Here is a 12,689-nt window from a genome sequence, read left to right as displayed (position 1 = left end):
ATTTGAATCTAAAGTGTCTCAATACCAGAGTGCGCTACGAGTGAGAGCGAACCCATTTCACACGCGATGTCAGAGCATAAGTAAGGTACAGTAGTGTGGGTAAGAATCATACCCTCAAAAATATCCATCAATACTAAGATTCGCCACAGATTCTTGTCGATACAAACTCAGCAGTTAAAACCTGGAGGGCACCAAACAGAAGGTGTGAGTAAGCAATAAAACCAAGCTTCCCAACGTTACTACCTCTCAAAAAGTAATGCCCCTAAATGTAAAACCCGTATCGTTTTCCATAAGACAGTACAACATATATACATATATCCAAATCATACTCAGAAATGACCAAAACCACGGTTTGCCATCAACTCCACCATACATTAATAAGTAGGCCAAATGAACTAAATCAATACAAAGTGATATATCAGTCAGAGTCATCTAAAATGACTTGTACATCTTATCAATATCTCATCAATCACGGCTAGCATATAAGTCGGAGTCACCTATAGTGACCTGTACGACTTATCCATATCTCATCAATCCTGGCTAGCATATAAGTCGGAGTCACCTATAGTGACCTGTACGACTTATCCATATCTCATCAATCATGGCTAGCATATAAGTCGGAGTCGCCTATAGTGACCTGTACGACTTATCCATATATCATCAATCCTGGCTAGCATATAAGTCGGAGTCACCTATAATGACCTGTACGACTTATCCATATCTCATCAATCATGGCTAGCATATAAGTCGGAGTCACCTATAGTGACCTGTACGACTTATCCATATCTCATCAATCCTGGCTAGCCAATAGCTCAATAAGTATACCTGCACACGAGTCGGAACCACCTAAAGTGGTCTGTACGACAGGACTGGGTGTAAATAAATATGCTCAAGTGCTACGATCACGTGAAGACTGGGCGAATGATCGCGGGTCACCTACGAGTCGGAACCACCTAAAGTGGTCTGTACGACAGGACTGTGCACCTACCTTGAATCCAAGGTGAGCATAAGGTGCGGGAGGTGAACATCACGTGAAGGACTGTGCCCTGGCCACGGGCGGGAGCACTAACACCGGGGTGCAGGTTTATGAGCTCTCAATGCATCTCAATATAACATGTGCAACTCATGGCAACCAGTACGACAGTATCGAAGTTGCCTAACTCATAACTGTAGTCATGCTATAACGCAATCGATTCAACTATTACCATAAACTCACCTGAACTTACCTGGGTGTCCTGAGTTCACCTTTGCACTTGAAAGCATTCCCAATAATTATATGCAAGTAATATACATATAGATATATCATGATGCAATCTACTACTCAACCATGTCGAAACATTCTCAATTATAAACAATACGGTGTGAAGTGTACAATCAATAACGTCCTACTCCCGAACTACATATTTTCAGGGATAATTATCCATGACGACCCAATTAACACTAATTTAGCTATAAAACTAAAACTTGCCTTTACCAATTTCCTTCGCATTACTCAATTTCCCAAGCAAGGCTTTTGTCTCAAATATTTTATGGCTGCATCTAACGTCTCGTTAGACTGTCTACGTACCCTAAACAGGGATCAAGCCATTCGTAGTTCATATAGTACTTCAAACATTCATAATAAATATGTATGAAAGTAATATGCCTAATCAATTTAAAAGTGTCGATTGAACTCTTAATAATATGTACGATAAAAAGGAAAAGATGCACTCACCTGGAGTCCACGCTATGATTCTCTAGCGCACGCATCGAGGCGTCCTGAATGATTGGTCCCTGTGACCAATTATCAAATCACATCTCAGAACTCTTATCCGTAGAATATGTAATTCACATAAAACACAACCTCAACGACATTCTAAAATAGTTTGATACCCATTGACCACAAGTCAACCGTCGATCAAAGATCGACGGTAGGGTTTACAACCCTGTATAACTTGACCCGGAAGATCCGCATATCAGATTTCCAATCCGCAACCCCCAACGATCCACAATATGTTTCTAGAATAACATATTAAAATTTCATTACGATCCAACGGTCAAATCTCCGCCAATTGCCTAAAACAAGTGGCCGTGAACATTTATTTTACTGACTTACAAATCCAATTCAGGAAGATCCGTAAGTCGGATTCCTGATCCGTAAATTCCTATAATCTTTAAATATTACGTAATATAATGTATCCAATTTTGGTGACGATCCAACGGTCGGATCATCGATTCACGTTTTATCAAGTAACGTATCGTAACGAATTTAGGTTCCAACTATCAACCTACGTCATTCAAATGACAAAACTGAATTCAAGACATTTGACATAGCCTAAAAATAGCATTGGCGGCCCACTGGCCACGCTCCGCCGCCCCGCCTCGCCGGAAAATTCAACTATTTCCAAAAATTCTCAAACTTCACAGAAATGAAGATCTCAGTGAGTGGAGCAACTTTCATACCTGCCACGAAGTCCAAAAGTGGACGGAAGATGGTCAATTTTGCCCACGAAGCCGGCGGGTGCCTAAACCTTCCCGACGTCGATTCGTCGTCCACGGTGGTCCAACGGGGTCAAGGTTGGTTGGGTTTTGCTCCTGGGATGATGGGCTACAAAGCCCAAGTGGTGGCATCGGCCATTGCTTTGCCGATTTGCCGGAAAATCGAGAAGGGTGGCCGGAGCACCATTGATTTTCGTCAACTTTCGTGGCCTCAAACCTCCACATCCCATGGTTAATCAAGGTGGTTCTTGGGTGGGTTTTGTAGAGGGGAATGAGAGCTTCAAGATGGTGGTGGTGGCATCGAAAAACTCCACCGGAGTTGGCCGGAATCGGCCTTGGAAAATGGGCACCCGCGGTGGGTGCGGGTGGACGAAAACCCACTTCCCTTTTTTTTTTTTTTTTTCTTTTCTTTCTTCCAATTCTGATTGGGACAAGGGGGGAATTTAATTTAAATAAACGCTAAACCTTGAATAACCAATTTCGAACGTCCGTAACTATACCGTTATAATCCGGACTCGCAAACGGCTTTCGTCTATGCGTTCACATCCACGAGTATTACGAGAATATGTTAAAAGAATAAGTCATACGTCTCTCTAGACGATGGTCAACAGAAATCAAAGTCCTTGCCTCTAGGGCAATTTCGTAACTTCACGCTTTTTAAATAAAATAAAAACGTAAAATTTGGAACGGGTTGTCACATAAAATACAAAAATAAATAAATAAAATAAATATGTACTCATTAGTTTTATACAAAAAGATTTTCAATTGTAATTATAAGTCTTAAGTTCGATTCTTGCTAAAAGTGAGTTTGAACCACATTATTATAAGCCCATTGTGAGGCTTAACCCACTCTCCCACCCTCTCAGTGTAGATAATTTGTTCAAAAAAATTTTCAATTTTTTAATCTTACATTTACCCATTCATATAATTTTTCAATTTATTTCATATTAAATGTAACTACCAATATGTTATATGTAAAATTTATCAATTTTTTTCATATAAATGTAACCAATTTTTTTTTTTTATGTAAAATCTATTCATTTTTTTAATCCATTTTTTTAACTTGGAATCCGCTAATATTATTAAGCCTAATGTCTACTGTTTCTATTACTATTCGTTTTTTCTTTTTTGGAGAATGTACCCATATATATACCTACTTTTTATGAAAAACCATGAATTCTATTGCTTTTAAATTTTCTTTCACGGAGTGGGGTGGGGAGTATAATTTGTTCGGAAATTTTATTTAAACTCATGTAATCTCTTTGTACATCTAACTTAAATTTTAAATATTAATTGTGTGACAGCCCATTCCGAAAATTTTAAAACGTACGCGTGAAAAGACGATTTTACCCCTAGTGTGATTTTTACGTTGTGTGGTTGTTTTGAGTTGGTGTGGCTGGTTGTGGACCACACACACACTCCCATAATTTCCCTCACCCTTTCCCCCTATCCCTGCACCTATCCCGTGCCCATTTCCCTTCCCATTTTCATATCCCTTGTACGGACACACCCCCAAAACCCATGTAATCTTCACATATCGAAGAAACAAAGTACATATCCATGCTCGTGAGGTCCATTGGAGTTCAACCATACCCATTTCAGGTAAGGATACCTTTGTTTTCACGTCGAACTCAAGATACCCGATTTTTGGTACTATTCATGCACACGTACATTCTTATGTTTTTGGGAATTTCAAGCTTGTAGGAAGCTTGGTGAGGTCCTTAGGAGGCTCGGGGTGGTTCGTTTGAAGGTTTTGGACGTCAGGATCGCGAGTTTCGAGGTTGGCCGGAGTTAGGGGTATTTTCCCGGCGAGATTTCGTGGATTTTAGCCCTTGAAAGTGGTATGATTTTGTTCCTCTCGTTGTAAGCTTCAATTTGGTACCAATTTTGTGAAATTTGGTTGAAAAACGAAGAAGATATGACGATTTGAAGTTTTTCCCGATTTTCCGGTGCCAGCGACGGCGCCGGAGCCTCGCTAGAGAAGACGACGGAATATTCCGTCAGTTTGGACGGAATATTCCTAACACTGTTGACGGAATCCGTTAAAGTTAACGAAATATTCCTGACGGCGTTAACTGACGCCGTCAGCGTGCCAGGCATGTGCCTGCGCTTGGCCGGCGCGTGGGGGCGCGTGCGGCGATGAAAAATTTTTCTAAAAATATGGGGATGTTCCTGAGGTTGAGTAGATCACGTTGGTGTATTCATACACCCCATTTGAGCATTGTATGAGAAGTTATTTCTTAAGATTGGTTATGTGCTTTAAAATTAACGTTTTTATAGTTGTTTCGCATATAGGTGATACCTATCCCGAGGATGAGCGTGGTCACTCGAGGCAGGGGGGTTACGACCCTTCCACCTACCAGTGAGTGGGCTTTTGGTTTTCCGTATATACCTATATACTTATACTTTTCCCAGAAATTGATTTAGAACGTTTATTCGTTTATATGCCATGCCTATAGTTGTCGTTGTTTATGCATCGTTAATTGTGTATATATATATATATATGTATGTTTGGTGTTGTGGACGCACAGGTAAGTGCCAGGTGAGTTGTGATTTATGTTTACATGCAGTAGTGATTTGAGATGGATAGAGAGCTCATAACCTGCACCCCCGGTGTCAATGCTCCCGCCGAGAGTTGGGCACAGTCCTTCACGTGATGTTCACCTCCCGCACCACACACTCAGCTTGGATCCAAGTTAGGTGCACAGTCTTGTCGTACAGACCACTTTAGGTGGTTCCGACTCGTAGGTGACCCGCGATTATTCGCCCAACCTTCACGTGATCGTAGCACTTGAGCATATATATATATATATTACACCCAGGCTTGTCGTACAGACCACTTTAGGTGGTTCCGACTCGTGTGCAGGTCTATTTAGTGAGAGTGAGATTTGAGCTCTAGATTCAGCCGTACAGGTCACGTTAGGTGACTCCGGCTGACAGATTATATGACATTGATGTGATAGTACCTGAGCACTTGCATTTTACTTTGAGGTTTTGGCATAGCATATTCCTGAGCATGAATTATATATATATACTATTTTCTGGGAAGTATACAGGTTTTACGGTGAGGGGTTAGAACTTATTTATTAAATGGTTTTCGAAAAGCTTTGTTTTTGCCCACTCACGCTTTTGTTTTGCGCCCCTCCAGGTTCTAGTTGGCTAGCACGTTTGGTGGCTTCCTTCAGGATTTCCCCGGCATATCTGACAGACCACCACCAGTGTAAGACCACCTTCGGGTGTGCTTTTGTTGCGTCGTTTTCTCCTGGACTGCATTAGGCTTTCATGCTCTGAACTTAGTGTCGCACTTACGCTTGCACTTGTTCGTTGTTACCTTGTGTAAAGCTAGTTTTTATTTATTCGTACTATTTATATTATTATTTTATTAGCTTCCGCACTGTGCACATGGTTACGTCACTTCCACGTGACGGCCAGCATGCCCTGATTTCGATCGGGGTGTGTCAAATTGTCTTTTTTACCCTATTGCATAATTACTATTAAGTATAAATGAAATTAATAATAAAACTCAAATTTATGAATAAACCCAAACTATAATTAGACCCTATCATCATTCCTTGTTTATCCTAATTTCATTCCGGCTAAAACCCTAATAGCTATTATAGAGAAAAACAAATTTTTTTTATTGATGGATGGTAATTTTGAAGTTTTAAATCCTCCAACTAAAGTATGACTTGATTTATGGATTTTTTGTTCGTTTGATTTCAATTTTTTTAGAATTTAGAATATGAGTATTTGGGTTTCAATTTTTTTTCATCAATCCCGCATAGTTTTTTAAACTTTCCGCAACATCAAATTGTTGGAAATACTCTCCCGGTCTCTCTCTACACCCCAAAACACTAAAAGGACTTGCAGACAATGCAAGGACTTTCGATTTCATTTGCTTCTTCTTTGGGTCAAATTTCATGCATTTTATATTATATTTTATTGTTTTTCTGTACTGCTGCCATCTCTCCCCTCCTCCCTCCTCCCAAATTTCTAGGCAGTTTCATTATCAAGCTGTGATAATGGGTGAGATGGTAGGTAGTTAAAAGACAGCCATAGGCAGTACTGATGTGCAGTGCAGGTAAACCCCTATAATGGGGCTGTTACAAGGGACCCATCTCTGCAATCTCATTCCACCATAATGGCCATCTCATGGCAAAATCCGAGAAAGAGAAGAAAATAAAGCTTTGAGACTTGAGGAAACTTGAGGATAAACCACTCCAATACAATTTACTGTCATTAATAGAGTTAAAAATCAAATGAGTGCAAAGATAAACTTACATATTAAATTGAGTTTGTGAGGGCATTTTAGGGAGTAAATTTAGGTTTAAAGAGATAATGATAGTTTAGTTAAAAATCAAATGGGTGCAAAGAGTAAATTGGGTGTAGAAAGAGGTTAGATGGGTTCAAATAAAATTTCTCTAATTTGTCTTTTAGTATTTTCAATTCCACATATTAATAGATTTTAGTTATAATCTCATTAATATAAGCAATTACAAATATCAATTTTTTTAACAAAAAAATTCAGCACCTTACAAATATCAATTTTTAAGTTAAAAAATGTTAGTACTACAGTCTAGTGGTTTTCCTCTTCACTTATAAGTGAGAGATCTGAGATTCGATTCTCGTCAAAGGCAAATTTGAACCATATTATTGCTAGCCCATTGTGAAACTAAGCTCACCCCTTCCCCCTAATGTAGATAATATGATTTGTTCAAAAAAAAAATAGTAGTATACGCCTACATACTTTATGTGTGTGAATATTTTTTATTTTTGTTTTAAAATGGAAGAGAGAGAGAGAGAGAGAGAGAGAGAGAGAGAGAGAGAGAGAATAGAGGTTGTTGTTTTTTTATTTTTTTTTATTTTTAGTATTGGATATATGCTAAAATTACATGTAGGTGATACTTAAATAAAAGAGTAAATTGTAGCAATAGTTCCTTAATTTTAACTCAATTGGAGCAATAGTCCATCAAGTAAGAATCCATTACCAGTGGTCCCTCAACTCATCAAAACGTGCAGCTATGGTCTCTCAACTAAAAATCAATTACCATTAGTCCCTCAACTTTAATCCAACTGAAGAAATTGTCTCTCAATTTTAACCCAATTAAAGCAATAATCCCTCAACTTTAACTCAATTGTAGCAATGATCCTTCCAACATAACTCATTTTGATAAAATTTTGACGAAGTTGACGAAAATGACCATAGCTACACATTTTGATGAGTTGAGGGACCCCAATTGTAGTAATAGTCCTTTTAACATAACTTATTTTAACAAAATGTTGACGAAGTTGACGAAAATGATCATAGCTACATATTTTGATGAGTTGATGGACCAATGATAATGGATTTTTAGTTGTGGAACTATTGCTCCAATTTACTCTGAATAAAAAAGCAAACTTTAGTTTTATGAAATTACATTATTGCCATTATTTTTTTGTGATAGAAGACTAAATAGTATTTTTATTATCTTTTGATTAATAAAAAAATTCTATTAATAAGATAATAATCGATATGAAAATACATTAATATTAAGACTTCAATAAAAACTGAAACTAATAAATTTCAGTTAAAAAAACATAATAGTTAGAAACCGCGTGTAAGGTCTCTCTTTAAAATATCTGTTTGTTTCTTTTAGAGTTTCGGGTCTAGGAGAAATTTTTCCAAGTAAGGTCTCTCTTTAAAATATCTGTTTGTTTCTTTTAGAGTTTCGGGTCTAGGAGAAATTTTTCCAAGTGACGGGAACACCATGACACGTGGTGTTCCCTCACACATTAGGATTTGACATCTTAAATATCTTTCAATTTTATATTTCAATAAATAAATAAAACTAAATCCTAATGTGTGAGGGAACACCACGTGTCATGGTGTTCCCGTCACTTGGAAAAATTTCTCCGGGTCTAGAAGGATCACTAGTCCATTTCTTCTGCCAAAAAGATATAGTACGACTGTCATTTAATTTCCAGAACATCGAACATGTACAGAACGCGTGCTGCAACGTTGAAGTTAGCAAAGCTTGATGGCAACACTCTGATTAATTGCAGATCCTGACCGTCGATTGTGGCACATGTGGGACCTCACTTCCAATGCCAGGTCCCAAATCATCAATAACTAAACAGACAGGTTTCCAACTAATTATTTCGAAAACATAAAGAGACCTCATCCAATTGTGACTCACAGTAATGTGTGTGGGACTTGATGCATATTTTGGTGTACTTTGATCGTCAATGGGATTGGTATAAGATATTTAAACTTAGTTAATCAAACTTATTCGTATTTATTTTGTTGACTACATTAGTGTGCTTTCTCTGCTCTAATCAAATTCAAAATTTTATTTTTATAATTTAGATGAATTTATTATATCGTGCTTATATCAAAACGGAAAAAGAAAAGTATCAAATGAACTAATTGAGCTCATATTGTTCCCAACTATACTTAGATCAAATTTTCTACTTCCAAAATAAGTGTGGCATCTCTGGCCTCTTTGTACCCCATCATTGTTTGGGTACAGAAGATTTGATCCCAACTTTGCTATCCAACTGGTGTATTAGAGATGTAATTTAAGTTAGATACCACTTAATAAGTTCCATATAATCACCCACGTTTACAATGTATGACAATTGAACTTGGTTCATAATCACTAACAGTCATTATTTTACGATATTCTAAACTACTCAGTCTACTCATAATATATGAAAATGTAATCCGAACTTGAACTCAAGAAAGTGCCACCCTACCTACCAACTGCTAACTCATTTGCAATTGTAACAAGCATTGTCAATGTTAATTGTCTTAGTTTTAGATGGCTAATTAATCCACCGATTTCCATCAATTATTGGTCCAACCAGCTGTGCTGGGTCAGAAAATTTTTCAGAACCACCAAAATAACTCCATCACATGTAGCTTTGACATGCCTTTTACTCATAATATCTGCACCTGCTATTTTCTCAACCACCTGTGTACCCTCCATATTTAATACCCAAAAAATAATGATTTTCTTTTTTTTTTTGTCAAACGATAAATTTGTTAGATTAGATATTAAATTAAAAAGTTAACAAGGTTCAAACTCACGCTATGATGTAAGGATAATACTTATTTCCACCAATGGTGAGGCCCACTTCTAACAATTAACATTGACAAGAAATTAAAGTGAAAAGCAAGACCCACATGGTCAGTAATTTATTATGTTTGTTTGTATATTTTTGAGGACATTGGAGCAATGGTTAACTAAAAATTCGTGATCATTAATCTCTTAATTCATTAGAACGTATAACTATGATTCTTTTCGTCAACTCCGTAAGAACTTTTATCAAAATGAGTCATGTGCCACACATGTGAGACTTAATCAAGGAGCAAGTATGGGAAACCAAAATGAAAAAAATTATAGCAATGGTCGCTCAACTTTAACCAAATTGGAGCAATGGTCCCTTAACTTTAACCTAATTGGAGAAATGGTCTCCCAACTTTAACCTAATTGTAGCAATAGTCCTTCCACCATGACTCGTGTTGAAGAAAATTTGGACGGAGTTGACGAAAAGAACCAAAGCTGAACATTTTGACGAGTTAAGGGACCAATGGTCATAAATTTTTAGTTGAGAGACCAACACTCTAATTAAGTTAAAGTTAAGGGATCATTGCTACAATTTTCCCGTATAATTTTTAGAAAAATATCTCTCTTTCTATTTTTGGCGTTCAAATTGAATAAATCAAATCAAATAATGGCCAAAATCAAACATGGGTGTACAAGAAGCCTAAAAAAATGTGTGTTTATCATTTCCAATTTTTAGTGCATGGGTAATTAAATCCATAAAACCAGTTGACCTCTCATTCAATGCCTAAATAAAAACTCCATCTTCCCTCTTCCTAGAGGAAACTTCAAAAGGGTCATTTTTTTATAAAGGTCCAAATTCACAACACAAATCACTTCAGGAGAAAAAGCTGCTTTTTTCACAATATGGAAAGCCGTTTCTTGAGCGCAGCTTTTGGTTTGGTTTTGGCTTTTGCGTTTGTGATTGGAGGAAATTATGCACAAGAGTCAACTACACTTGTTCCGGCAATCATGACTTTTGGAGACTCAGCAGTTGATGTGGGCAACAATAACTACCTCCCTACCATTTTCAAGGCCGATTACCCTCCTTATGGAAGGGACTATGTGAACCATCAGCCTACTGGGAGGTTTTGCAATGGCAAACTGGCCACTGACATCACTGGTAAGTATAAAATTCAGCTTCCAAAAAGAGTGCTTTTGTTAACATTCTTAAACTGTAATTAGTAGCTTCTTAATGCAGGAGAAGTGCTTAAGCTTTTTTAGCGTAGTGGGAAACTTAATGTTGACCTGCATACGGTTTTTAGTTAATAGAACTGAAAGTTCAGTTTGAATTGGTTAGTTAAACTAATGTTGTTTGATTGTGTGGCTTAATTTGTTTTGCTGCATTTTATTAAGATACATTACTGTTAATTACTTTAATTTATTTATGCAGTACAGTGTTTAAGTGGTTTCTTTGGGATTAATTTCTATTACAGCGACCATGTTAATTGATGATATGATATGGTAGTTGATTTGTTAATTAACCGCCACGTAGTTTGCTAATGTGGATAGAGAAATGACTTTTCTTATTCTTCACGATCAGAAGTTAATTAGAATATCCAAGGAAATCTAATTACTGCCAAAAAACCTAATGTGAGGTATTTATATATGCAGCTGACACTCTAGGGTTCACTACTTATCCGCCGGCGTACCATAGCCCACAAGCATCAGGGAAGAACCTTCTGATCGGAGCCAACTTCGCTTCAGCTGCATCCGGTTACGATGATAAAGCAGCAACCTTAAGTGTAAAACTCTTATCTTATTTATAACAGCACTATAGATACTGGGTACGGGGTTTTGACACAATATCGGGTGTAGGGGTAAACGCTCTTATATACTTTAATGTCGCAATTCTGATACATTTGAGCTTGTGTGGCATGCAGCATGCAATCCCATTGTCCCAGCAGCTGCAATATTACAAGCAGTACCAGACGAAGCTTGCCACGGTAGCAGGCAGCATGAAAGCTGCATCGATCATCAAGGATGCTCTCTATTTACTGAGTGCCGGAAGCAGTGACTTTCTTCAGAATTACTACGTCAACCCTTTTGTTAACAAAGTCTACACTCCCGATCAGTATGGTTCCATCCTTGTTGGCGTCTTCCAAGGCTTCATTACGGTATATATATCGTCTCATTGCTCCTCCTCTTAATTCTAACCGTAATAAACCCAAAAATCTGGAATACCTTGAACCCAATTGTTATTGCACCCGACTGTTATCTCGCTACTGGTGCGATTCTTTTCCATGATCTGATTTGCAAGTGAATCTCACTAACTCTGTATTAGTTGATGAGGATTACACTAATTAAGGGATCATTTGAGAGGAATGGTTAGACAGTTTTCGTTGTTGTTAAATCCGAATCCTTTCTTTTAAACATTTCATTCGAATGGATCCTAAGGTTTTGCTCTGCTTCCATGAAAATTAGGATTTGTATCACTTGGGAGCCAGGAAGATCGGTGTGACCTCACTCCCTCCATTGGGTTGCCTCCCGGCTGCAATCACCTTATTTGGAAACCATGAGCAAGGATGCGTTGCTAGAATCAACTCCGACGCCCAAGGGTTTAACAAGAAGATAACCTCTGCCGCAGGCAATCTCCAAAAGCAACTTTCAGGCCTTAAAATCGTCATCTTCGACATTTACAAGCCTCTCTACGATGTCATTAAAGCCCCAGCAAATTACGGTACTGAACTATGCCTCAACCAGTATATATTCATACGGACAGATACTATAATCTTCTTTGGTTAACTTGCAGGATTCGCCGAAGCAAGAAGAGGTTGCTGTGGAACAGGAATCGTAGAGACAACGTCATTGCTGTGCAATCCACACTCAGTTGGAACTTGTTCTAACGCGACTCAATACGTGTTTTGGGATAGCGTCCATCCATCTCAAGCCGCTAACCAAGTTCTTGCCGATGCATTGATCATCCAAGGCATCTCCCTCATTGGATAAGAGGATTATATGGATCTTTCTGTAACTCATAAAAATGTTTAAAAATTGCTACTACTTGCTTTTAAATACTGCTATGTTTAAAGATAGTGACTCAAAAGCTTAATAAGTTGTATGCAATTTGTTAATTTATCAAATGGTTTATAAATCAAACGTGCGTGTGTGTGAGAGAGAGAGAGA

The 12,689-nt window shown here is 37.8% G+C and overlaps 1 protein-coding gene across 1 annotated transcript; it reads left to right on the top strand.

Moving 5' to 3' along the window:
* Window positions 1–10,338: 10,338 nt before the first annotated feature.
* Window positions 10,339–12,662, top strand: LOC137708025 (GDSL esterase/lipase APG-like). Its single transcript, XM_068446987.1, has 5 exons — window positions 10,339–10,686; window positions 11,178–11,308; window positions 11,447–11,680; window positions 11,988–12,243; window positions 12,316–12,662. The coding sequence occupies exons 1-5, from the start codon at window positions 10,431–10,433 to the stop codon at window positions 12,510–12,512; spliced, it is 1,074 nt and encodes a 357-aa protein (XP_068303088.1). The 5' UTR covers window positions 10,339–10,430; the 3' UTR covers window positions 12,513–12,662.
* The last annotated feature ends 27 nt before the right edge of the window (window positions 12,663–12,689 follow it).

Source organism: Pyrus communis, chromosome 11 (assembly GCF_963583255.1).
Source record: "Pyrus communis chromosome 11, drPyrComm1.1, whole genome shotgun sequence".
Lineage (NCBI taxonomy): Eukaryota > Viridiplantae > Streptophyta > Magnoliopsida > Rosales > Rosaceae > Pyrus > Pyrus communis.
Note: the sequence above shows the minus strand (reverse complement) of the source record. Positions and strands in the feature narration are given on the sequence as shown.